We start from the raw sequence: 26,949 nt of genomic DNA, 5'->3' as shown, positions 1-26,949 counted from the left end.
ATTTTATTGATTGGGAGCACATGTCCATATAATGGAAGTCACAAAAGTTTGCCAGAGTAAAAAAAGTCAAGACACATTACCTATTGGATTCAAATGCAGAGATTCACAACTGATAAAGGTTTTGGTCTCTTTAGCTCCTCCCTCCACCGTGCACATCAGCGTAAACTCCTCCCACACGCTGCTGACAATGACCTGTGAGGTCAAGGGGTCAAACTTTTCCTATTGGTGGCTGAAGGATGACCAGCCATTCCTCAGGGATTCCAGATGTTTATTGGGTGAGGGAAACCAAACCTTACAGGTGAACAACCTGACCAAGGTTGACTGTGGGAAATACACCTGCTTGGTGGCCAACAAGGCAGGCCAGTCAGAGGGCCACCTCCAACTCACAGGTGAGAGCAACATAAAAATAACCCCTAAACTGAACCTTTGCCTATGTCCATCATAGGAGAATACTGGCAGTGTTCCAAGCTGACCACGTTGCAGTCGCCTGCCAGATCTTACAATGCCTGGATAGGTGTTACACATGTCAGCCAACCACATCATATGATATAGCAATCTGACGCCTGACTGCGAAGTCGATGGCGGTGCAAGCAGCCATTGGTTGATACGTCGAAATCAAATAAAATTGTATTTGTCATATACACGTGTTTAGCAGATGTTATTGCAGGTGTAGCGAAATGCTTGTGCTTCTAGCTCCGACAGTGCAGTAATATCTAACAAGTAATATCTAACAATTTCACAACATATACCCAATACACACAAATCTAGTAAGGAATGGAATTTAAGAATATATACATATATGGACAAGCAATGACAGAGCGGCATGGACTAAGATACAGTAGAATATTAGTAGGTAACCCAACTGCAATATAGTCGGTCTGGAACGTAACCTAACCCTAAACTGAAACCAAACCTCTGTCCAGCATAGGAACATACTGACACATAATAAAACATTCATATTGCCATTGCTAATTGTGGATGATCAGTATCCAAATGCCAGTTTGTTCTAAATGATTTGGCCCATATGTCTTTTTGGGCAGATACCCTATCCTCTGTGTGTAAGAATGAAATTGTCAGAGCCACGCTGCCGATAGGCCAGAGAGAACTTCTCATCATGGTAATATTGGGCATCTGCATATTCGGCCTGTGCATCATCATTGCCTGCACCAGGAGATATCACCAAGGTAAATGGTGTCATTTACCGCAGTAATTAAAAGTCTGTTTAGTAATGGCTATTATGGTGGTTTCATTAAATTAAAAACAATATTTCTGTTTTTTGGCAAGGTAGAAATACAGAAGAATCTGGCAGGTATGGTTTTAGCCCCTTTCTCAAGATTGTTTGGTAACACTTTACTAAAGCCTGCACGTATAATGCTTTATAGTGTGTAATATGAGCCACTATAATGACATACAAATAGGCTTATAATGTGATGTCTATGTATCGGTCTCAAAATGGCTGTTTATTAGTCAGGTTCATGCATTTTATACCTGTAAAGTGTTATCCATTGTTTTTGTACTTCTATGCACACATCTATGGATAAAATACCATCCTTTCTGTTATTTAATTTTCCTGTCATATTGTATTTGGACAGGACTTTGCAACAAGGAGCAGCATCCTGTCAGAAACAGGAAAGGTACAAACAGAGCATAACTTAAAGAAAGCATCTGTTTTAGGAATGATGAAATATCACCACTATATTATACTACTATTGTATATAATGCTGAAATAAAAAATGCAGCATTAATGAAGGACTTAATGTTCGATTAAAACCGATAAATTGTTTTTAGGAAGGAGAAGAGACACCACCGTGACCGAATATCATGTGTATGATGAGATTGGAGATGAACAGGTAAAAAAATACAATGACAGTAACAAAGGGTTATTACTTGGTCACTAAATGAAGCAGCGTGGACCATTGTTAAAATGCCTTAGCTCAGTGCATTCTTGCGTGTGTGTGTCACCTCTAGGAGCAGCTTGAACAAGAGGAGGTGATCCCATTGCCATACGTCTATACAGACTTCCTTCCAAACAGAAAACGAGCAGCTCCTCTAGAGGACTTTGGGTACATCGGGCAAGCTAGCCTAAGCAGAGTCACAGTGATCTATTCCGGTGTCCTGCTGGAAGGTGAACCTCCGTCCCAGCCTCAAATCTCTGGAAGACTGAAACAGGTTTCCCCTCAAGAATTTCCCTGTATTTAGCGCCATCCATCATTCCTTCAATTCTGACCAGTTTCCCAGTCCCTGCCGATGAAAAACATCCCCCCCAGCATGATGCTTCCACCACCATGCTTCACTGTGGGGATGGTGTTCTTGGGGTGATGAGAGGTGTTGGGTTTGCACCAGACATAACGTTTTCCTTGATGGGCAAAAAGCTCAATTTTAGTCTCATCTGACCAGAGTACCTTCTTCCATATGTTTGGGGAGTCTCCCACATGCCTTTTGGCGAACACCAAACATGTTTGCTTATTTTTTTCTTTAAGCAATGGCTTTTTTCTGGCCACTCTTCCGTAAAGCACAGCTCTGTGGAGTGTATGGCTTAAAGTGGTCCTATGGACAGATACTCCAATCTCCGCTGTGGAGCTTTGCAGCTCCTTCAGGGTTATCTTTGGTCTCTTTGTTGCCTCTCTGATTAATGCCCTCCTTGCCTGGTCTGTTTTGGTGGGCAGCCCTCTCTTGGCAGGTTTGTTGTGGTGCCATATTCGTTCCATTTTTCAAATAATGGATTTAAAATGGTGCTCCGTGGGATGTTCAACATTTCTGATATTTTTTTATAACCCAACCCGGATCTGTACTTCTCCACAACTTTGTCCCTGACCGGTTTGGAGAGCTCCTTGGTCTTCATGGTGCCGCTTGCTTGGTGGTGCCCCTTGCTTAGTGGTGTTGCAGACTCTGGGGCCTTTCAGAACAGGTGTATACAGTGGGGAGAACAAGTATTTGATACACTGCCGATTTTGCAGGTTTTCCTACTTACAAAGCATGTAGCGGTCTGTAATTTGTATCATAGGTACACTTCAACTGTGAGAGACGGAATCTAAAACAAAAAATCCAGAAAATCACATTGTATGATTTTTAAGTAATTAATTTGCATTTTATTGCATGACATAAGTATTTGATACATCAGAAAAGCAGAACTTAATATTTGGTACAGAAACCTTTGTTTGCAATTACAGAGATCATACGTTTCCTGTAGGTCTTGACCAGGTTTGCACACTCTGCAGCAGGGATTTTGGCCCACTCCTCCATACAGACCTTCTCCAGATCCTTCAGGTTTCGGGGCTGTCGCTGGGCAATACAGACTTTCAGCTCCCTCCAAAGATTTTCTATTGGGTTCAGGTCTGGAGACTGGCTAGGCCACTCCAGGACCTTGAGATGCTTCTTACGGAGCCACTCCTTAGTTGCCCTGGCTGTGTGTTTCGGGTCGTTGTCATGCTGGAAGACCTAGCCATGACCCATCTTCAATGCTCTTACTGAGGGAAGGAGGTTGTTGGCCAAGATCTCGCGATACATGGCCCCATCCATCCTCCCCTCAATATGGTGCAGTCGTCCTATCCCCTTTGCAGAAAAGCATCCCCAAAGAATGATGTTTCCACCTCCATGCTTCACGGTTGGGATGGTGTTCTTGGGGTTGTACTCATCCTTCTTCTTCCTCCAAACACGGCGAGTGGAGTTTAGACCAAAAAGCTATATTTTTGTCTCATCAGACCAGATGACCTTCTCCCATTCCTCCTCTGGATCATCCAGATGGTCATTGGCAAACTTCAGATGGGCCTGGACATGCGCTGGCTTGAACAGGGGGACCTTGCGTGCGCTGCAGGATTTTAATCCATGACGGCGTAGTGTGTTACTAATCGTTTTCTTTGAGACTGTGATCCTAGCTCTCTTCAGGTCATTGACCAGGTCCTGCCGTGTAGTTCTGGGCTGATCCCTCACCTTCCTCATGATCATTGATGCCCCACGAGGTGAGATCTTCCATGGAGCCCCAGACCGAGGGTGATTGACCGTCATCTTGAACTTCTTCCATTTTCTAATAATTGTGCCAACAGTTGTTGCCTTCTCACCAAGCTGCTTGCCTATTGTCCTGTAGCCCATCCCAGCCTTGTGCAGGTCTACAATTTTATCCCTGATGTCCTTACACAGCTCTATGGTCTTGGCCATTGTGGAGAGGTTGGAGTCTGTTTGATTGAGTGTGTGGACAGGTGTCTTTTATACAGGTAACGAGTTCAAACAGGTGCAGTTAATACAGGTAATGAGTGGAGAACAGGAGGGCTTCTTCAAGAAAAACTAACAGGTCTGTGAGAGCCGGAATTCTTACTGGTTGGTAGGTGATCAAATACTTATGTCAGCAATAAAATGCAAATTAATTACTTAAAAATCATACAATGTGATTTTCTGGATTTTTGTTTTAGATTCCGTCTCTCACAGTTGAAGTGTACCTATAATAGAAATTACAGACCTCTACATGCTTTGTAAGTAGGAAAACCTGCAAAATCGGCAGTTTATCAAATACTTGTTCTCCCCACTGTATATACACTGAGATCATGTGACAGATCATGTGACACTTAAATAAAGTCCACCTGTGTGCAATCTAACTAATTATGTGACTTTGAAGGTAATTGGTTGCACCAGATCTTATTTAGGGGCTTCATAGCAAAGGTGGGTGAATACATATGCACGCACCACTTTTCCTGGAGTGTCGCAACTACTGCAGGATTTTGTCCCAACTAGGTAACACACTGAGCTACTTAGCTAATTGATCAGTTCAGTGATTGCCTAAATTCAACACACCTGGTCTTCCAGGTCGGTTAAGTGCCTGCAGCACTCCAGGACCAGGGTTGCCTACCCCTGTGCTATAGGGTTCTCCAAATTTGGCCGGATTGTGGTCCATAGCTGTTTTAAACAGTTGATAGCATTCTGTTGCAGCACGGCGCTCTATGTTAACATTTGCTGTCAGATGGTTACATTAGGAATTGTTCATCAGAATTCAGAAATCACATTTTGATGTTGAAGAATAGACTTTGCTGAGGTACAAAGGTTTAATATAGGTTGCTTTAATAGGTGTTCAAGGAATAATATTTCGTCAGAAGACAGTGTTATGACATACGACTTAGTGAAAGGGGCTGCGGGTGATGGCTAAGGGATCCCTCACTAAGCAGGGGCTCCAGTAAGGCAAGGCTGCATTGAACAACTGGGCTGTAACAATCAAGTCCATACATGTCATGATACAGTACTATTGACATAAATAAGATCGAGCACACATTGTACAACTATCAGAGGAAACATACTTAAGATCTGGCGTCACCTATTCACAAGAACAAAAGGGAAGCTGTGATCTACATTCCTGTAAAAGGGAGAACATTTATATAGTCATTTTTTTATCTGGGTGCATATTCAGTTTTTCTATTTTTGTAACTAAAGGAACAACTATAAAAAGGAAATGGTAATAAATAAGCTTGAATACAGAGGATTTGGCAATTGTTCTTTGTAATTGCGTGAGTGTCCCTGGTTTCACCCTTTCCTGAAGTGAGAGCCTAATTGAACTGCAGAGACTAAACAAATAAAACCGTCTGGGGTGACATTGTCCCTCACAATAAGAAAATAAATAAAAAAAACTCTCTCTCATATCACTTAAACAGACATTTGCAGGCAAGTCAATTACTTACAACTAATGATTTATATATATATATATATATATATATATATATATATATATATATATATATATATATATATATATATATATATATATATATATATATATATATATATACGCTAGATGACTGACAGGGGGAACTATTTTGAAGCCACCGTGCCTCCATCTTGGCACTCACTCACCATTGTAACAAATATTTTGGAAGCTATAGAAATGTGTTTATTAATGTCTACATTTGTTTTTGACACGTTTATTCTATTACAGACACATGAATGCATACTTTTAAATTATATGTGAGCTAAACATTAAAAAATGAAAAATATATAAACATTTTCCTTAAAGTATTTTTTAAAAAGTATTAATGTTACTGTCCCCACTACAACAAAAGGCCATGTAATTTTGTCCTTGAAACATTAAAATGAAATACTGTAGAATTCCATTAATTCCTATGGAGGACTGCTTTTCTGAGGAGTGCCAATATGGCCGACCTGTGGCTTCAAAACCTCTAATTGGCCAATACATAGCATCAGCAATCCAGGGTTTATATACATCATTGCTTATACCTCCACAGAGTTCCCAGCACAGCAGCTGACTCGTCATGAGGCCCATAGGTTGTAACAAACTATTCACCTGTGAAAACAGTCCACCATCGGATACATACACAGTAGAGTCAAGACTTTAATTGGAATTATAAAAATACAGGTACAAAATCGATTACATTCAGGAGACAATACTAGCACAAAGGGGTATCGTCTATAGTCATTTCGATAACTAATCATATAGGAACTTTATAGAGGCATCTTCTAGATGTGGACCCCAGGAAGAGTAGCTGCTGCTTTAGCAGTAGCTAAATGGGGATCCTAATAAAATACTAGTTAGAAAAGGTTGAGGGTGATACATTATGGCTGTTTCTGAAGGGGTTTGTTTTCAACTTGATTCTAAAATGCTCAAATTAGTTAAATACTTCAATGCATAATTTCATAAGATAGACATAAATACCTGTATAATCGTTTACATTTACCTCATGATATGGAGGAAGGCAAAAAACTCTTGAAAGGAGAGTTATGCGAAATGGGGGATGAATTAAATTCTTAAGATCATGATATTTTGGTTTGGGTTATAAGGTGCAAATATTGTCTATTAAAAGAGGCATTGAAAGGTATCAGTACAATGTACACCATTCCCACTTGGGGTTTAAGTTTTAGGAAACCCATCAGATATATAGGATTAGTTGTGCTGATATAATACATTTGTTACCTGAAAATCTATACACCATGAAAATGCAGTGCAACTGCAATGCTAACCTTCCTTTTCAATAGAATCTTCATTTAAAGACAACTTTCCCCTTTCTTTGGCAAATGTCTGTGAAAACCACTTGTTACAAGCATGTACATCTCTGCTCTTTTTGGGGAAGACAATTTCATAATTTCTGTGAAAGAACAACACTGATGTCCATCATTGGAAGAACTATGTGTAGTTTACTGCTTTGACGATTTTAGTAACCCTTGAATTTATTTTCTCTCAAAAGTGGAAAGTCTTACATTTTTGTTTCAAAGCTTTGTTGAAGTTTCCTTTGAGCTGGGACTTCGAAAGTCATGTTTTAGGTCTGCTCGTTCACAGTCTGTCAGTTTTTAGGGATCAATTAACAAATACAGGGAGGAGAGTCAGCATTGCTCATATCCCTCTACAAATCAGCCCAATCCTGGAAGGATATATTCAATATATTTTCAATTTATTCTACTTTGTGGCATTATAATCCCTTAGCTAAGACTAAATACCTCCATTGACAATAAGAGGGTAGAGCCAATAGTTCATGTTATGCCCGACAGCACACATCATTCAGACATAGCCCAGAAATGGCAATGCAGTTTCTTTAAGAATACCAACTCAAAAAGGTGAAAACGATCTTTCTAGAAGTAGTGCACCTCATCTCAGTGCTCATTTGTTTAACAGGTACAGTAAGCATAGACGCATCACTTTGTGTATGAGATTTTTCACAACAGTCAATCCAGTTAACAAGGCCTCAGGAAAGACCGCGGAGGTTGGGAACACAAGATAAAGGAGAAATAAAAAAATATATTATTTCAACAGCATCATAATGCACACAACTCTTAAATGAAGGAGAAGGCTTGAATGTAAGAAGAGCAATAAACTCAAAGAGAAAGCAACAAGGAGAGAAGTGATTTACTGCACCACCTAAGAAAAAGAGCATTGGTCAACTTGGAAACAAAAGAGTAATAATAATATTGTATGATGGTCACTTCATGGAGGACATATCGGTGGGGACTTGCAATGTGAGTTCGTCATACACTACTTGTATAAGCTTGACACAGCTTTTTCCATCTGATTAGCTTACACCCAGAGCAGAGTCCCCCACTACAGCTCACACACTGTAAACAGAAGAACAGACACAAGGATCTGCTATCTGGATATGGAATGGATGCAAGTCTGTTCTACCTCGGTTACAACATGCAATGAAAAAAAAAAAAGGAAACAAAAACAATGCGTTAAAAGCAACTACAATTGTCTTATTGAAATACAAATACATTCAAAAGCAAAACCTTGATTATTCTGATTGCCTAAGAGTGGACCGTTACTTGGCATAAGAAATCTCAAAAGGCCAATTGGAAAAACAATACGACGAGGGAAAACACATTGCCCTACTAAGAAAAAGTAACATCTTAAAAGCGTCTACTACGCTAAGCTAAAAATGTGTGCAGCGTCTGTAAAAAACGATTTTAGGAAACTATTAGCACACATTGGATTAGCCTTGTAGATGCTACGCAGACTGCGATAAGATCAAGTATTGACACAAAATGCATTTTCATCATTCAAGTATATTCAAACGGATGTAAGAATTGTGTGAATGGTTGCGTGGTGGATGAGATGGCAGTCAAAAATAAAGAGCAGAGGATGTGGTTGTGGTACGGTTAGGGTCGTGATGAGAGAGTTAAGGCCATGGAGAACCATCCATTCTGTTAGTAACTATGCTTCTCATCACATTGAGCCCCACTGTAGAGGGCAGAATGCCAGGTAAAACAGGCAGGTTAAGACTGACAATATGCTAACCAAAGGCATCCCAGCTAAACTTAAACACAAGCTTAAGTTCAAATGCAAGAGCCTCAATGCATTCAGTTCAAACTGACCACCGTAGTAGCAGTTGCTAAGCTGGTGGGAAGGCTAGGGATAGGGCAGTATTGAATACTTGACCATGGCGTCTTCATGGTTGACAGTGGTTAGAACGTGCATGGGCGGCATGTAGCCTAGCGGTTAAGAGCATTGGGCCAGTAACCGAAAGGTTGCTGGTTCGAATCCCAAACCGACTAGGTGAAAAATCTGTCGATGTGCCCTTGAGCAAGGCACTTAATCCCAATTGCTCCTGTAAGTCGCTCTGGATAAGAGCGTCTGCTAAATTACTTTAAATGTAATGGTCTGGAAGGTTAAGAGGTCTGCTGTATCTCTAGACCACACTAAATAGGCAAATTAAAATTAAGGTACACATCAAATAACGAGTAATGTCTGTATCTTGGACCCTTTCAGTCACGAGGACTATCTACCCAGGCTGTGTCAGTTTAAGTTCAAGCATGAAGGCGTGCAGGAAGCCACAAGATCTGACTCATCCTATGTCGAGGTATGCTAGGTGGAGTCTTTGCGAAACAGTGTGGTTGAAATGGGGAAGATGTTATTTTACATGTGTAGGTTTCCTTTTTTTTTTTATGCAATTTTTGTTAGCAAAATTTGACCTTTAAAATGGCGTAATATCAGACAAAGGTTACACGTTAACACAACTACCTCTAATGGAAGCCATGCTCTCAGGGACTGGTCTTCCTCTTCCACAGGGTCCTCTAGGCAGTAGTGTCCGGGAAGAGGGATGTGACCTCTTACTGCCAAGGGAAGGGTTCAGGAGAACACTGAGGTGAGTTCACCCCCTCTTTCCACCTCAGACCAGAGCTCTTGAGCTAATTCACCACAGAGGGGTCCATCCACGAGTCACGTTCCGTCTCCTTCCAGGACAGGATGAGGTTAAAAAGTTAAAACGAACACGCGAGCATCCATTTTGTTTTGCCGGAAGCAGGAGGCTGCTCCACTTCATTGGTCAGCGCAGGAGATGAGCACAGGGGTCTTGGCCATGTCCTTCTTCTGGCTGTCACCAATCACAAGCTGGCCTCTGAGATAGGAGGAAGAGAAGAAGGTAAAGGTCAACAAATCAAGGTATGTACTTTCTGTTCTTGGCAAAGATTTGTGGTGTGGCATTTGTTTGTGTTCGGCCAATGGTTTGTTGTCTGGTTAGTGAAGGAGTGTCAAACTCAATTCCTGGAGGCCCGTGTGTCTGCAGGCTTTGGCTCCTCCCTTGTACTTTAAGGTAATTGATTAGTTAGGAACTCCCTGCACCTGATTATCTAGGTTATAATTGGACACAAATTGAAAGGTAATAAAGCATGGCACATTCACGTTCAAAGCGCACAGAGAAAATGTTAAACACAGGGTTTCAAAAAATTGAAAAGCTCCCTTGAAGCAAAGGTGCATCCCATTTCATATATTTCTGTCTGCCTACCTGTGAATGTTCTCCATGGCTGCCACCTCTGCAAGGGCAGCCAGGCTAAAGAAGGCAGGCAGGTCTTCGGGTGCACTGCTCCTGTCTGCCTCCTCTTGCTTGGATGCGCTATAACACCCTGTTTCATTGCATAAAGTATCTTGGGATAATGGCTTGTCATCCTGCTCCGGGGTCAGGTCCCTGGCTTTGTCCTCTGTGTTAAAACGGACCAAAGAAGATGCCATGAGGCTATTGCCTGTCATTCAAAATGGCCTCTCAAAATTGTATGGACAGAACAACCCTCGTTGCTACCTCGTTTCTGTAATTTGTAATGGTTAAAAAAAAACATTTGGCATTTTCCAGCTCACATATACTTACTTAAATCGTATGTATTTGATCATGTGCAGAATAAACTATTAGCTATTAGGAAAGACCACTCACCCTCGGCTGGGGACACCCTGCCGTCGGCCGAGCGCACCAGGTGGGTGATCTTGCTCTTCCTGGCCTTCCTTTTCTGGCTGCCCACTGGCACGCTAGGGCTAGTTCCCATGGATTCTGGGTTCAGCCTGGTGGTGGCACAGGGGGCTGGGCTCGGCTTTGCCTTGGTGGCCTTGGCAGCCGAGTCGAACATGGGGGAGTCACTACGCATCGCTATGTCTGAGGAGAGAGGGGAAACAAGGGGCACATTTTTTTTTTTAAAGAGCCATTCATTTTCAATAAGGATTTTAGAATTCTTGGACTCAAATTCTAACTTGAGATCTGGGCACCAAACTTCAACGTAATTCATGTGTAAATCATGAATTGACTGAAAAAATGTATTGTCCGAAACCCTGTTCTGCTAGATGGCGTGCAGAGGATATCACTTTTTCATTTACGCCACACTTTGTGGTTTAAAACTTGTTCAACAACTAAAGAGAGAATGTTTTAAATGTGTCTAAAATCAAAGTGTGTAGATTTACTGTGTCAAGTGATCTTTTTCAAAAGATGGCTTTTGGTATCAGGTGAGCATATGGTAGCAGGGGTCATAATGCAATATAAGCATATGGTACTTACATGGTCCATTTTTACATTGAGTAGTGTATCCATTGTCTCCAACTATGTGTAAATATCATGCCAAGAACATTCACAACTGGATTAAATAATGCACACACACACACATTACATGATGCTCGAATTCACCTTTGTCCAAAGTATTGGGCTTCTCCTTTTTCTGCTTGTACTTGCTAACAATCTTGTGGAATAAAGTCTTTTTCTGAGATGGAGATGGACCTGATATAACAAAAAACAAAGAAACAAAAAAAAGAAACAAGAGAATGGCATGCTACAGTTGAAGTCGGAAGTTTACATACACTTAGGTTGGAGTCATTAAAACTCATTTTTCAACTACTCCACAAATTTCTTGTTAACAAACTATAGTTTTGGCAAGTCGGTTAGGACATCTACTTTGTGCATGACACAAGTAATTTTTCCAACAATTGTTTACAGACAGATTATTTCACTTATAATTCACTGTATCACAATTCCAGTGGGTCAGAAGTTTACATACACTAAGTTGACTGTGCCTTTAAACAGCTTGAAAAATTCCAGAAAATGATGTCATGGCTTTAGAAGCTTCTGATAGGCTAATTGACATCATTTGAGTCAATTGGAGGTGTACCTGTGGATGTATTTCAAGGCCTACCTTCAAACTCAGTGCCTCTTTGCTTGACATCATGGGAAAATCAAAAGAAATCAGCCAAGAGCTCAGAAAAAAATGGTAGACCTCCACAAGTCTGGTTCATCCTTGGGAGCAATTTCCAAACGCATGAAGGTACCGCGTTCATCTGTACAAACAATAGTACGCAAGTATAAACACCATGGGACCACGCAGCAGTCATACCGCTCAGGAAGGAGATGAACGTACTTTGGCGCGAAAAGTGCAAATCAATCCCAGAACAACAGCAAAGGACCTTGTGAAGATGCTGGAGGAAACAGGTACAAAAGTATCTATATCCACAGTAAAACGAGTCCTATATCGACATAACCTGAAAGGCCGCTCAGCAAGGAAGAAGCCACTGCTCCAAAACCGCCATAAAAAAGCCAGACTACGGTTTGCAACTGCACATGGGGACAAAGATCGTACTTTTTGGAGAAATGTCCTCTGGTCTGATGAAACAAAAATAGAACTGTTCGGCCATAATGACCATTGTTATGTTTGGAGGAAAAAGGGGAAGGCTTGCAAGCCGAAGAACACCATCCCAACCGTGAAGCATGGGGGTGGCAGCATCATGTTGTGGGGGTGCTTTGCTGCAGGAGGGACTGGTGCACTTCACAAAATAGATGGAATCATGAGGAAGGAAAATGATGTGGATATATTGAAGCAACATCTCAAGACATCAGTCAGGAAGTTAAAGCTTGGTCGCAAATGGGTCTTCCAAATGGACAATGACCCCAAGCATACTTCCAAAGTCCTTCCAAAGGACAACAAAGTCAAGGTATTGGAGTGGCCATCACAAAGCCCTGACCTCAATCCTATAGAAAATGTGTGGGCAGAACTGAAAAAGCGTGTGCGAGCAAGGAGGCCTACAAACCTGACTCAGTTACACCAGCTCTGTCAGGAGGAATGGGCCAAAATTCACCCAACTTATTGTGGGAAGCTTGTGGAAGGCTACCCGAAACGTTTGACCCAAGTTAAACAATTTAAAGGCAATGCTACCAAATACAAATTGAGTGTATGTAAACTTCTGACCCACTGGGAATGTGATGAAAGAAATAAAAGCTGAAATAAATCATTCTCTACTATTATTCTGACATTTCAAATTCTTAAAATGAAGTGGTGAACCTAACTGACCTAAGACAGGGAATTTTTACTAGGATCAAAATGTCAGGAATTGGGAGTTTAAATGTATTTGGCTAAGGTGTATGTAAACTTCCGACTTCAACTGTATGTTAAATGGTAACAATGTATTTGTTTTTGTCATGAGAGACTGGTAAAGTTCCTGAAAGCGAGGAGCAACATGAGCGGTATGGGGTGTGGATCGGTATGGGGTGTGGATCGGTGTGGATGGGTATGGGGTGTGGATGTGAATGGGGTGTGGATGGGAATGGGGAGTGACGGCTTCTGTCAAAACATATTGAAAGGTTTGGTGTAAATTCCGGTGACATTCTCTGCTCACCCTTGGCAGGTTTCGGAGGTTGTTCCTCCGGTGCGGTGCTAACGTCTGTTTTTTTCTTCTTGCTGACGACGGTGCTCTTTTTGTCGAATGTCAGAGGGCTGTACTGCGGCAGGCTGTTGAACTTCTTCTCAAACTCCTCCTCTAGTTTCCCCAAACTGCAAAGGTGATACATGTTGTTGATTAGATACAGGTGGAACATGCACACATCCACTTTCCAGGCCTTCATCATGCGGAAACGCATTGCCATTTGTTTGTCCCTGTTGTTTTTTATATTTCTATAGAAATGCCAACACAATAATAGCTTTTTTCAAGTTCCCTCTTGCATGTTTCAAGAGTGCTTTGATCGGATAAGTAAGCCCCACTGTTGCTATGTTTCTCAATTACTGAGTGGTGGCAATTATTATTTTTTGTCTACTTTTCTTAAACCGAAGAGGAAACGAAAAGCTAAGATTGGTTCGTCAGCCTAAGAAGTGGCTCATTATCTAAGAAGGGCTTGAGTTAAACATTGATTTTTGGAAACCCCTAAAACTATTAATGGGCTGAATCAATCTTAATATTCTTAATGCTTATTGTGGTGCGAAAATGAAAAATATCAAACACTTATGGGCCCATAACCTAACCTGGCCTAGGCGGCTATTTGCTCTCTCTTCAGGGGTTCCTCACAGGCGGATGTTAACTAGCACACAGAGGACCCCATTACACCACAAAGAAAGTGGAGCTAGTGACGAAATAGACACTGAAATAATAATGTATTTTCGTCATCCAACAATTCACTAATAGAACAGACTTGCAGCATAAATTCAATGAGCAACAAGCCACGAGCGCACTTCAGTTACTCACTTCAATAACATCAAACGTGAATCCTTGCTTGACGAACGTGCCCATTGGGAAACGGGCTTATTGTCTGTTCATTATATTCTGCTCCCACTAGTGATCTTTCAGTGATAAAACCTAGCACATTTTGGGTAAAATGGTCTTGGACAGGCAACTCACCCTGTCGCGGTCTCGTCTTTGGATTTGGACTTCTTTAGCTTCTTGAAATTACTGGGTCCCATCTGTGAGAAAGCCCAGGTCTCGTCAGTCCAGCCCCCTTCATCAGATGCACTTCGAAAAGAGCCTCTTTTGCCTGATTAACACACACACAAAAAAACACATACACACAGTTTAGAGTAGACACCAGTAAAATTAAGTTAAAACCATAGGTCTTGCTCAGAATGGGCATAATACGACAGCATATTAAGATAGTAATTCTGGAGGCAGGCCAGGGTAAGGTAGGGGGGTTACTAATGCATACCTCTGTCCACGTTGGCCCTCAGTGAGGTCAGCATCCCTTCCGACACCAGGGTCTTGTACAGCGCCCCCTTGCAGCTTCTCTCAGACTTTCTGGAGCCACACCCCTCTGTGTTGGCCTCCGGTTCCCTCTCCTCGACTTTGTGCTTGATGTGCGGGGGGCTGGGAGGGGAGGTGGGCTCCTCCGTGCTGCTGCTAATAATGGCCTCCTTAGCCTCCGTCTTGGGGCTTGCTGTATTCACCGCAGTCTCCACTGTCAATGGAAGCTCTGTGCGTCCGTCGTCATCTTTGTCCTTCTCCACCTTTCCCTCATCTTCTTTAGCCTTCAGGGGCCTCTTGGCTTTGGGCTTGGCCCTCTTTTTGGGTGAGCTGGACTCGACCAGAATGGTAACGGCGGCGGTGCGAGCCTTCTTCTTGGGCATATCCTCCTCTGCGTCGCCCCAGGCCCCTTTAGCCACGGCTTCGATAGTGTAGAAGAGGCTCTCCAACTCCGACTCGGATGACGGTCGCTTCTTGAGGGTATTTGTGGGCGAGCCGGGACCAGGGCTCTTGTCTTTGTCCACCACTTTGGCCGGCTCTCTGGTGCTGGCGTCTTTCTTCTTCTTCTTCTTTTTGATGCTGGCCGCTTGGCCGCTGAGCAGCAGGAGACTGGCGTCAGTGGGCATGGAGGAGGAAGACGGGAGAGAGGAGAGAGGAAGATCGGAGGTGTCGCACCCAGCCTCCTCCTTGACCACCGTCTCAGTTTTGATGTGTGGGGTGCAGGTATCATCCTGTGCCTCCATCTTCCCTGCCTCGGAGGCCAAGCACATCTACACAAAACACAACAGTGCACATAAATTAACATTTCAGTAATCATATCGATGTGAAAGTGCTAGAGCTAACTATTAATAATTTCCACTGTAGGGGTTTTGAAGAGTTAAATAATATCAAATTGACTTAAATGGACCCTTAAAGGTTTTGTTATGAGGGAGGGCCTGCAGTACCTCGGCAAGCTGGAAGAGAGTGGACTGGCCACACTGCTTTCCCTCTGGTGCAGTCGACTGGCTCGAATCAGAGGAGATCTGCTTTAATACACAACAGAGGAGAATTAGACAATAAATCACTTTACATTATAAAGACAATACAACAGTACTATAGGGTCTGTAGTTGTGCAGAGTGGCAGACTTGAGACAGTGTAATGGCTGTACCTCTGCCAGTTGAAAAAGAGGTGACTTGACGTTGGCATTGGGTACATCAGGCTTTCCCTGATGTGAGGTTCCAGACCAGGTCTGAGGAAAAAGGTGAATGAGAAAATGGATAAGATCCTGGGCTTATGTATGGTCATATTTGTGACTTGTGTATATTTGTACTAAACAGTATAGTATGGTTAATAGAGAGTAAATGCTTTCATTTGTGCCCTCCCTTAAGGCATACCCACATTGGGAAGAGCCAATAGTGGCAGTATTTGAATTTTGTTGTTGTGGATTTCAGTAAGCAGGAAGATATCCCACTCAGTTTTAAAACAAACTACTTAAGAGCACATTACAATAGCATGTGGAATTATTAAAGTCCATACTCATGCAGTATGCAGGTATGCTTAGCAGTTGGCACATCGCCTATAAATGTTACAGGCCAATAACATTGAGCTAAATCTACACAAGCCTTTTCCTGAGAATACCCACTTCTGCCTGGTCTCCCCGACTCAAGGGCTTCCCCTTGCCAGCTGTGTCCGTTAAACTGGGCTGAAGCGTGCTGGAGGAGATCTGGAAAGGGACACAATTGAGGGATGGCTGACCCATTTAAAACAGGAATGAGCCTCACTTCCTTTTCCCTATTGCAGCCTGATATATTAGGCAGTCAGTCAGTCAGTCAGTGCAGGATAGGTCAGAGCAAAAGCATAGTAGTGCCACCATTTTAGAGAATTGTATGATTTTATGTGGTGTGTTGGGTTTGTTGGGTACTGTAAGAGCAAACCAAACAATTGATATGCAAATAGACAACACATGTAATGTAGGCTATTTTCTATACACGTGCGCATATTGGCATAAAATCCATAAACTCTTGTGTCGGAGCGCATTTGCCGCGACAGCCCTACATAATAGATACAAGACGTTAAAGAGAAAACCTTCCCATTTCAGGTGGTTTTACCTCAGCAAGTTGGAATAGGGAGGATTTATCAGGGTACTTAGTGACATCTGTGACTCCAGACTGTGAGGAGCTGGAGGAACTCTGTGGAGGTTCAATTCAAACATTCAGCATAAACATTTGAATAATGTGATCTTCAAATTTGCATCTCAGTGCTTTTCCAACAAATGTGAGAATTACTTAAGTGCCACAGATATATTTCCACTAAAACAATGATTTCTAGATTAAAATTGTGGTAGAACAAGGATAAACTCAGCTCGACGAGTTGAAAAAAAACACTAGACTGGGCCCTTTCATAAATTGTCTCAAAGACCCTTAGATAACTCTCTGAGGTCCTCCGGTGGTTAATTTCTGCACTACAGCCCAGGACCTTGTGGATGATGTGACATACCTCTCTGGCAGTAAGGGCATGCTCCCCAGCCAACAGTAGCATGCTTAGGCCACCCATCTTCGTGGGATCTGGGAAGGCACAAAATAAAAACTAGTTGGGATACATTTTTACAAATTTGACATTCATTCAGTGGCAGCTATGCCGAGACATGACAGACTTATTTTATTAGCCTTTTTCCCAGCAATAGAAACTTGACGCACCTGCCATGGCGAAATTAAGCTGTGGTATACTGTCAGTCTTGGGCACTTTCTTGGCAGTGGCACAGCCCTTAGGAGAGTTGGAAGGCAAGGACCACACTTTATTGCGGGTGTTGCTGACAGTGTGGCAGGGGCTCTTGACTGGCTTGTTGGTGGCGGGGCACCACTTGTAGCCCGGGTTAGCCTTCATGAAGGCATCCTTGTACTGGAAGACGACACAATGCCAGAAAGGTTATCAGCAAAAGCACACAGAAAATAATACCTACTATAGCAAAATGCAGCATATAATGAAAAGCACAGTGGAGACTCCGAGGAGGAAGGGGAGGACCTTCCTACTCAGTGAATTGAATATAAATAGTGAAACAGAGTAAACTATACTAAATGTATTCACATCACCAAATAACCGATTAAAACACACTGTTTTGCAATGTAGGTCTACAGTAGCCTTAACAGCACCTTCTAGGGTAGCCGGAGGACAGCAATTTTCCGTCCTGATCTGGGTACATTGAGTCCAATACAAAACCTAGGAGGCTCAAGTTCTCACCCCCTTCCATAGACTTACAAAGTAATTATAACGACTCCTGGAGGACGTCCTCCAACCTATCAGAGCTCTTGCAGTATGAACTGAATGTTGTCCATCCAATCAAAGGATCAGAGAATGAATCTAGTACTGAAAGCATAAGCTTCCGCTAGCTACCATTGGAGTGCATAGTGTGGTGAGTAGTTCAAATAAAATAAAATAAAAGTTGGTAGCGTACACAGATTTGCAGATGTAATTGCAGGGAGAGAAATGCTTGCGTTCTCATGATCATTGCAACTCCACGAGGTGAGATCTTGCATGGAGCCCCAGGCCGAGGGAAATTGACAGTTCTTTTGTGTTTCTTCCATTTGCGAATAATCGCACCAACTGTTGTCACCTTCTCACCAAGCTGCTTGGCGATGGTCTTGTAGCCCATTCCAGCCTTGTGTAGGTCTACAATCTTGTCCCTGACATCCTTGGAGAGCTCTTTGGTCTTGGCCATGGTGGAGAGTTTGGAATCTGATTGATTGATTGCTTCTGTGGACAGGTGTCTTTTATACAGGTAACAAATTGAGATTAGGAGCACTCCCTTTAAGAGTGTGCTCCTAATCTCAGCTCGTTACCTGTATAAAAGACACCTGGGAGCCAGAAATCTTTCTGATTGAGAGGGGGTCAAATACTTTTTTTCCCTCACTGACTGTAAAGAACATTAGGACCACCTTCCTAATATTGAGTTGCACGCCCTTTTGGCCTCAGAAGAGCATCAATTTGTCAGGGCATGGACTCTATAAGGGGTCGAAAGCATTCCACAGGGATGCTGGCCCATGTTGACTCCAATGCTTCCTACAGTTGTGTCAAGTTGGCTGAATGTCCTTTGGGTGGTGGACCATTTTTGATACACACAGGAAACTGTTGAGTGTGAAAAACACAGCAGCGTTGCAGTTCTTGACACAAACCGGTGTGCCTGACACCTACTACCATACCCTGTTCAAAGGCACTTAAATATTTTGTCTTGCCCATTCACCCACAGAATGGCACACATACACAATCCATGTCTCAATTGTCTCACGGCTTAAAAATCCTTCTTTAACCTGTCTCCTCCCCTTCATCTACACTGATTGAAGTGGATTTAACAAGTGACATCAATAAGGGATCATAGCTTTCACCTGGATTCCTGTTTTGTAGACTCAGTGTATAATGGTGTGTATAGCCAGTTTGGACAGTATATGAATAGAAAAGGTGTGTACAACAGTAGTTATATAGGATGAGCCATGACTAGAATACAGTATATACTGTACATATAAAGTGGGTAAACAGTATGTAAACATTATTCAAGTGACCACTGTTCCATGAGTATGTACATTGGGCAGCAGTCTCTAAGGTGCAGGTTTGAGTACCGGGTGGTAGCCGGATAGTGTGGGGTATTTTTTCAGTAGACCATACAGAGACATGGTACCGAGTGGTACCCAAGGTCAGACCATAGGTTAAAAATAGTAAATCTTTCTAGACTATATCATTAGCTATATTTTAATCTTTAAAGACAAGCAGTGATACAGAGTGTGGTACAGAGGATGAGGTAATAAAACTAAGTGATGTGGAGTGTGGTACCGAGTGGTACACAAGGAGGGAGTCTGAGCCAGAGTCAGGAGATGGCTCTTGATTGATTATACTGTTATGTATGAGACAATGCATTAGGAATGTCTTAAATGTATATGGTTGAGAATGGGTTATGGATCTGCCATGTTTAAACCATATTTAAGTATCGATTGATATGTTTTGGAATAAACAGAGCAGAGCCAGGAGATGGCTCTGTGTTATTTTTTACATGAGAAAGCTTGGTTTGGCCACTATTGTTTCCAAGCTAGATAAATAGAAGGAGGAGATTGAATAGGGTCAAATTTCGCCACTATCATAAATAAAGAGAGTGGGGGGAGCGGTCAAAAGATGAAGGCCGAGTATTGGGAGTTCAGATGTTTTGCAAACCACCTCGGCTCTATTGCGTATGTAATAAAGTCCATCTTAATTCTCCAAAACTCTGGAAGAACTTTGATTTTTAATAAGTATAGTGATAATTTTCCACAACATAATTGGCACCACAGATGGGACTGGGAAAAGAGACCACAGGGGTGCTGCACCATCTGGAGGAAGTTGGACGAATCGCACACTAAAATACAGTGGCCGCTGTTAAGAGGTAAGCGACGTTCTTACTTTTAAACATAGAAATTGTGTGATTCGCTCAGGCTGAACGGGTAGGTGGCTAGCCAGTACGTGAATAGGTGCCTTCGGTTACCGCTCTAACGTGGAGTTCATTGTTAGAGGCTGCTCGGGTAGGTGGTACATCATCATGTGGTGGTGATGCAATAATTAGACAGGGCCAATCGGGTAAAAAAGTAGGTCATCCTGAGTAGGTGACACCATAAATTGAAAGTAGCGCTGGTCATCCAGAGTAGGTGAACGGTTGTGAAATAGCCACTAGGGCTTCAAAATATAGAGAAAGTTTTAAATAGAGTAGGTCTGCTCATCTTGTGTGGGTGAATGGTTTGCTTGAGCGGCTGTGATTCATTCAATTGTGATTACGTTTTTATGTTTCATCTGTCTCATTCAGGTTGCTCATTTGGTCAGCTTGATCAATTTGTTTGATTCGATTGTTTTGTCTGACTCGTTTTGTACAAGACTGGTTTGTTGGACTTGCTTGGGTTTGCGAAAGCAGCTCTTTCATCTTGGTCCACTGGTCTGACTCAATTCGTGCATTCAATCTGTCGAATTCACTCAGATGTTCATCTGATGTATTTGTTCAATTTGTCTGATTGATTTGTTCGTCCTGCTGGTCATTCTGTCTGATTCATTTAAGCACGAGTGGCTGCTCAACTGTGTGAGTGATCGGACAATAATAAGAAACCCTGCAAATAATAGCCTTTTCTGTGTTGAGGAAGTGTCAGGAAAGGGACTATATTTGAGGTTGCTGGAAGCTTCTATGTCTGGTGGAGAAAGGGCGTGCCCAATCTCACATTAGGAAGATAAGTATAAATGGTATGTGGATATTCATTGACCAACTGAGTGTGGAAAATTCACGTTACCAGGAGGGGTAGAATAAATCCTGTTAGAGGAACAGGACATGTGTACTGGTGTGGTTGTATAATGTCTACACATTGTTTTTCGGCCAATTTTTTAGGGTTTGTTTCTGACATTATATTTGGACATTTAAAAGTGATTTAGGATTATGGTCAAATTGATAAGAGTAAAATGATAAATGTGATAGGGTTAACATTCCAAATTTGGGCCCTTTTATAGAAGAAAATATTCCTGTAGGTTATACAAATAGTGATTAAGCGTGTTTGAGAACAACATTGTGTGAATGTGATATGAGAATGGTATAAATGTGGAAAAGTCGCACTCTGAAGTTTGAATGATAAGATATGTTAGTGTGTATGATAATTTGATATAAGTTTGGATAATAAGCTTTTGATATAATGATATCTTGGGGTTCCGTACAACACTGCCTGTCATAGAATATTGTGAGATGTTAGTTCAGTGAATAGTGACTAGTATATAAGATTTTGGGAGGATTTTATGACTGAGGGGCAGGATCTGGTAGTTAAATGTGTTGTTCCGCTGGGAGCAGATTATGATAAACTGATTTGTGGCAATAAAGAATCATTAGAAATACGAATGGTTTGGTTGATATGAATATATGAAAATAGGATGAATTTTATGTGCATGTAATTAACTACTAGAGATTGGATAAAGCAATAAGTGGAATAATGTATAGGTACTGACTTGCGCACCCAAAACGTAGACCTACGTGAAGGATGGGAGACAGTGCATGGATCATTTGATAGAAATAAGATTAAGCATTATAATAACTATCTATCATTTCGGAGCAGAGGTGATATAGTAAAGGAATTTTTGTATATTGTAGGGGAAAAACATAATCCATTTGATTAAACTCGTTAGATATGTTTCCAAATCAATGAATGTAGATTTGACTCTTTGACTGCTAATTCATTCCCTTCGAGCTTGTGAGATCTTTGTCCTGTAAAGCTTTTTCTGATAATTGTGCTATGTGCCAGATGTTAGGATTACAGACCATTATAAATTGGAATAAAGGGGGATTTACTTGTCATTTTAATAAGGCATAGGTTCTGCATTACTGACTAAAATCTAGGTTTTCTGATTATAATTCGACTATGGCTATGGGTTGCTTAGATTGATAGAACAGTCAGTGTTTATTTTGTGATGTAAGACTGGACGATTTAGCAGCTTGCTTGTTTCAAATTGAAAGACTCACTTATTCAACATGAATAGTGGGACGATTGAGGTAGTCATTTGTTGCGTTGCCTAATTATTTGATAGCTTAAACTACTGTGAATAGGGTTGTAATTTGGAATATTGAATATGGATATTCATTGAATATATGTTTGTCAACTATAGCAAGTGTTTGTTTTATTAACTATAGCCTAATCAGAAAGGACAGTTACTTAAATTTAATAGCGGATTGGCAATTACTTTAGAGCTGTGGCCATGATTTTTATTGATAACAAAGGAAAGTAAGTTAATAGGGAAGTGAGAATTTCAAATGTGAATTGTTTGGGTAGAGTAGACTGGAATGAAAATAATGTCTTCTAATAATATGAATGCAAATATACTATTAGTTATTGGTGGTTTGTGAATAGACTTTACTAATGCCATGTTTTAGTTCGCGGGTGAAAGAGAGTCGTACTTGCTGGACTGTATCGGGTTGTAAGGGACATTTGAAGCAGAGGTCTGAATAGTTGAATTGGGAAACATTATTTGACAAATTCTAATTGTTATTACCCAATTCTATAGTTTGCGTAACACCCGTGATGTATGCAAATAGTTAATAAATTCTAAAACTATAAATCGGTTTCCATTACATGGAACAGTGGATTGCAGGTAGTTTTTACTATTACGCTGATGGGATAGCACCAACTTGTTGTAGGTTCTAGATTTATTAAACAACACATTTATATTTCACTAAATTAATGCAATAGGTTACAATGATAACATTACCAGAAAAATAGCAACAAAATGGCCAAAGGAAGGGATGTTTGATGTGACAGTGTGTGAGGACATGGATACCCTAATAAAGAACTATAAAACAGGGGAACGAGGATCACATTTAAATATAGACTGTTATGATGGACTGAGGGGTATGTTAAACAAGCTGGAAAATTATGGGATAGATGAACAAGATGGTGATGGACAGAGAAAGTGGGATGATGCAAGTAATGAGGAAAATGAGGAAGATGAGGAACTAAAAACAGTGTGCTGACTATGAGCAAGAACAGAGTGAGACAGAGGGACAATTATCACAGCAAGGGACTACAGGAGGCAAATCTATAGTAACAGAACTAGGTGAAGCATTGCAAGCCCACCTGGAAAAATCAAAGAGAGAATTAAAAAACAGAAGAACAATAAAAAAGACAGAAAATGTTGAGCCCAGTTTCCCATTTTGGTAAAGGGGACACAGGTTCACTATGTGCCTTGGGGATCACAGGACCTGGAAGGCCTGGTGACTAGACTGTCAAACATACATGAAGGAGCAGGAAAATAGATTAGAACATTTGAAGAACAAACAATGGGGAAGCTACTGGCGGTGGGAGATTTGAAGGCATTGCTGGCCAGGGTGGTGGGAGTGGCCAAAATGGAGGACCTTTTGCAGGCGGGTGGCCTCATACAGGCGGAGGATGTCACTGGATGGAGTGGCCTTTGACAATTATAGGCCAGGACTATGGCACACTCTGAGAATGGAGTTTCAAGCCAAAATAGACCCTAAAGCACTGAGAGGGGAACCATTGGGGGATAAAGAAAACCCTGCAAGCAACATATAGGATCAGCTCAAGAGGTGGCGACAAGAAACAGAAAAAGACCCAGAGGGGGATCCACTGATGACAACACTATTCAGGACATCACGGATGGAGGCAATGCCAACATCTGTCAGAAGCATACTGGAAGATGTGGTGGGACCAACGTCAAAGTCACGCAAGGAATTCTGCGACCATATTATCCACGCAATGGAGAAATACAGGAGGGATGAACGAAAATTGGCAAAGCAGTGGAGAGAGATTCTGAGAAAACTGGGACAGATGCAGCTTGAAGAGCTGACAAAAAGAAAACAATCCCCAGTGATTACTCCAGCACTGCAAGAGGAGGGCGCAATGGCACCTGTTCTCCAAGGAGGTCCACAACTACAGCCTCAACCACAAGGCCAAAGACCTCCTGCCTTACCAGTAGTGAATGTGTACACACAATCCCCTGGACAGTGGCAAAACAAAGGAAATAGAAACAGACCAAAGAATCCAGGGCACCGATCACAACAGCAGACATACCAAAATTGTGGACCAGGAGGATCGCCAGGTGCCTGCTGGAGGTGTCAACAATCAGGACATCTAAGAAGGAATTGTCCTACCAAGCCATGGTTGCCTAAGCAACCACAGCAGGGTAATTGACAAATAAATGACACCAGCTCAGATGCATGGCAGCAGTCTCAGACACAGGCTCCACAGGGCCCAGTGAACCCGTGGGGAGGACCAAATCAGGGATACTAGGGATGCCCAGAGAATCCTAGAGGGGATGGTCAGCTAGTGGCAGTAACTATGCAGGCTGATGAAGAACCTATGCTGCAGGTTCAGGTGAATAATAGAGGCACACCAATGATGATAGATACTGGAGCAACTTACTCATGTGTAAGTCCAAATTATGCCTCTCACCTCCCCATGTCAGGCAAATATGCAAAGACAGTAGGATTTTTGGGACAAACGCAGCTAACACCTATGATTGTTCCAGTAAAACTTGAAGCAGGAGAAAAAGCTACTTGCATACCTATATTAGTATCAGAACAGACTCCAGTTAATCTATTAGGGAGAGATGCACTGTGTAGAATGGGCATCCAAATTAAATGCACATCAGAGGGACTAATAATAGTTCAGGAAGGGGTACGTCCACAGATGATGGCTACAGACAAAACAGCAAATGTATACTGGATAGGGAACATAGAATCACCAATACAAGAGGTATTAAAGAACTGGGAAAAATGTATCAGGGCTCAAATTACAGAAATGAAAGTACCAAAATTAGGCTATCATTGTACACTGCAATATGATCCATATCATAATCATTTGCTAGAACAACTATGGTTAAGGAAGGCATGGGGTAAACCGGCTTCCATGAAATCGCAATATTTCGTAATAGGGAAACAAGGGTCAGCAATGGAAGCACAAGATGCTCCAGGATCTGATATCATACAGACCTGGTTTGATGTACCAGGAACAGAACCTCACATAACACTTTTAGTGGCTAAGGGATATCAGGCAAAAGATCTAGGACCAATGATGAAAAAGGCTAAAAATACACAGTGGGTAGAAACAGAGAATCCATTAATTTTCCTGTCTGTTGACAAAAACCTAATTAAAGTCCTATGCTTTGTAGAACTGATGGGGGAACCACAGGAAGTGGAAATAACTGAGGAAAGACAGATGCCAGTAGTTAAAGAAGTGACAAAACAAGAAAAGCTAAGGAAACAAATGGAAAGTATGATCATAGAAGACTTATGGGCAAAACATGATACAGATGTGGGTTTAGTAAATTCAGCCAATCCAATTTCCATTAAAGTAAAGGCAGACAAAAGACCCCCATGGAAAGCAATACCCAATGACACCGAAAGCAGAGGCAGGAATTCAAGCTACAATAAAGGGACTGATAAAAGCAGGAGTACTGGTTAAAACCCAGAGTGACTGTAACACGCCACTGTTACCAGAACTAAAGGCAGACAAACAGAAGTGGAGACTGGTTCATGACCTGAGAGCCTACCAAGACTACTAAGCAGAGGTACCCAATCCAAACACGCTGTTAACAAACACACCACCAGATACAAAATGGTTCTCAGTAATAGACTTATGTGGTGCATTTTTCAGTGTACCCTTAGCGTAAGAGAGTAGACACGTGTTTATGTTTACTTACAAAGGACAGCAATTTATATAAACAAGGAATTAGATTGAAACAAACGATTACTAATTTGATGGAGTACAGTAGAATTATCTTCATGTTTTGGTTGTAGTTAAAACGTTTGGGGGGCTAATTAAGATGTACTATAGTGAATGTTAACGAAATGTACACTATCTTTTCCAGGAGAATGTGAGTTTCATTATCTCTCTTTGGAATGTTTTCCGAGTCTGTCAGCTGAGGAGAGCAGTTAGTAAAACTCAGCAATCTTATAATTAGGCTGTAAGAGGGAGCTACCAAATTAAATAAGGCCTAGCCATTTGTTTGTTTTTGTCCTACGTTTCACCACACACACCAGCACACACAACCCACCTATTATGAATATTTGGTAGTTGTGTAGGGTTTTTATTTTTGGTTTCACAGGTTAGAAATAATACACCTTAAAGGGCACATAAATTACATTTTTGGAAGTTTCTATTGCCAGAGTTTTGATTACACATATGTAAATTCTCCTGATAAGAAATTGTCGTGAAAAAACACAATGTAAGTAAACCTGGTACACCAAATGTTTGAAATATCGTTAAATAATATCTAAAGGTAAAGGGGAAGAAAAGAGAAAGTGACACTCTTAAATGGGGTTGAATGACCTCTGACCTCTGTTCTGACTTTTTGGTGAGGCCTGATCACCCTCACTAGAAAGCTAGAGACATTGTGTGAAATGTATATGTAGTATGTAAACACTAATAATACGTTTATAATTTAGCAATAGGCCTATGTGTGATTCATACAATGACAGAGAGAGAGAGAGAGAACTAGCCCTGAATGAGGGACACCTGTCGCTAGTCAATTTTACTATTCCTTGAATTACCTTATGGGATACAATTAAGTTAAGGTGTTATCAAGGGTTATCATTCTAATTTGATTTCTTATTTTGATTTAACAGACAGTGTTTTTTGGGTGGCCTCAACTCTGGCACTAATGAGTTATCACATGTAAGCTAACAGAATAACGCATCTAACACCGCATGAAATACTTACGTGTTGACCCATGCCAGTGCCGGTGCTTAGGGGACCATGAGGGTCCGCCTCTAGAGCAAAGGGAATTGGAAGGGTATATCAAGCAACTA

General features: G+C 41.6%; 1 protein-coding gene across 1 annotated transcript in view; it reads right to left on the bottom strand.

Annotated features, from left to right (window-relative positions):
- Positions 1 to 9,366: 9,366 nt before the first annotated feature.
- The window catches only part of LOC311142950 (HMG box transcription factor BBX-like), a 50,419-nt gene continuing 32,836 nt past the window's right edge, over positions 9,367 to 26,949 (bottom strand). The window contains exons 5-17 of the mRNA XM_084178716.1: positions 17,345 to 17,546; positions 17,145 to 17,212; positions 16,757 to 16,837; positions 16,291 to 16,371; positions 15,817 to 15,897; positions 15,613 to 15,693; positions 14,634 to 15,438; positions 14,333 to 14,465; positions 13,340 to 13,494; positions 11,364 to 11,453; positions 10,626 to 10,841; positions 10,206 to 10,398; positions 9,367 to 9,818 (exon numbers count right to left, since the gene is read on the bottom strand). Of these exons, the coding sequence (XP_084034842.1) occupies positions 9,740 to 9,818; positions 10,206 to 10,398; positions 10,626 to 10,841; positions 11,364 to 11,453; positions 13,340 to 13,494; positions 14,333 to 14,465; positions 14,634 to 15,438; positions 15,613 to 15,693; positions 15,817 to 15,897; positions 16,291 to 16,371; positions 16,757 to 16,837; positions 17,145 to 17,212; positions 17,345 to 17,546 (2,265 nt within the window). The 3' untranslated portion in view covers positions 9,367 to 9,739. The remainder of the gene's footprint in view (positions 9,819 to 10,205; positions 10,399 to 10,625; positions 10,842 to 11,363; positions 11,454 to 13,339; positions 13,495 to 14,332; positions 14,466 to 14,633; positions 15,439 to 15,612; positions 15,694 to 15,816; positions 15,898 to 16,290; positions 16,372 to 16,756; positions 16,838 to 17,144; positions 17,213 to 17,344; positions 17,547 to 26,949) is intronic.

This window comes from Coregonus lavaretus (genome assembly GCF_964263955.1).
Source record: "Coregonus lavaretus genome assembly, chromosome: 15".
Taxonomy (NCBI): domain Eukaryota; kingdom Metazoa; phylum Chordata; class Actinopteri; order Salmoniformes; family Salmonidae; genus Coregonus; species Coregonus lavaretus.
The sequence above is the reverse complement of the archived record's forward strand: the minus strand, read 5'-3'. Positions and strand labels throughout refer to the sequence as shown.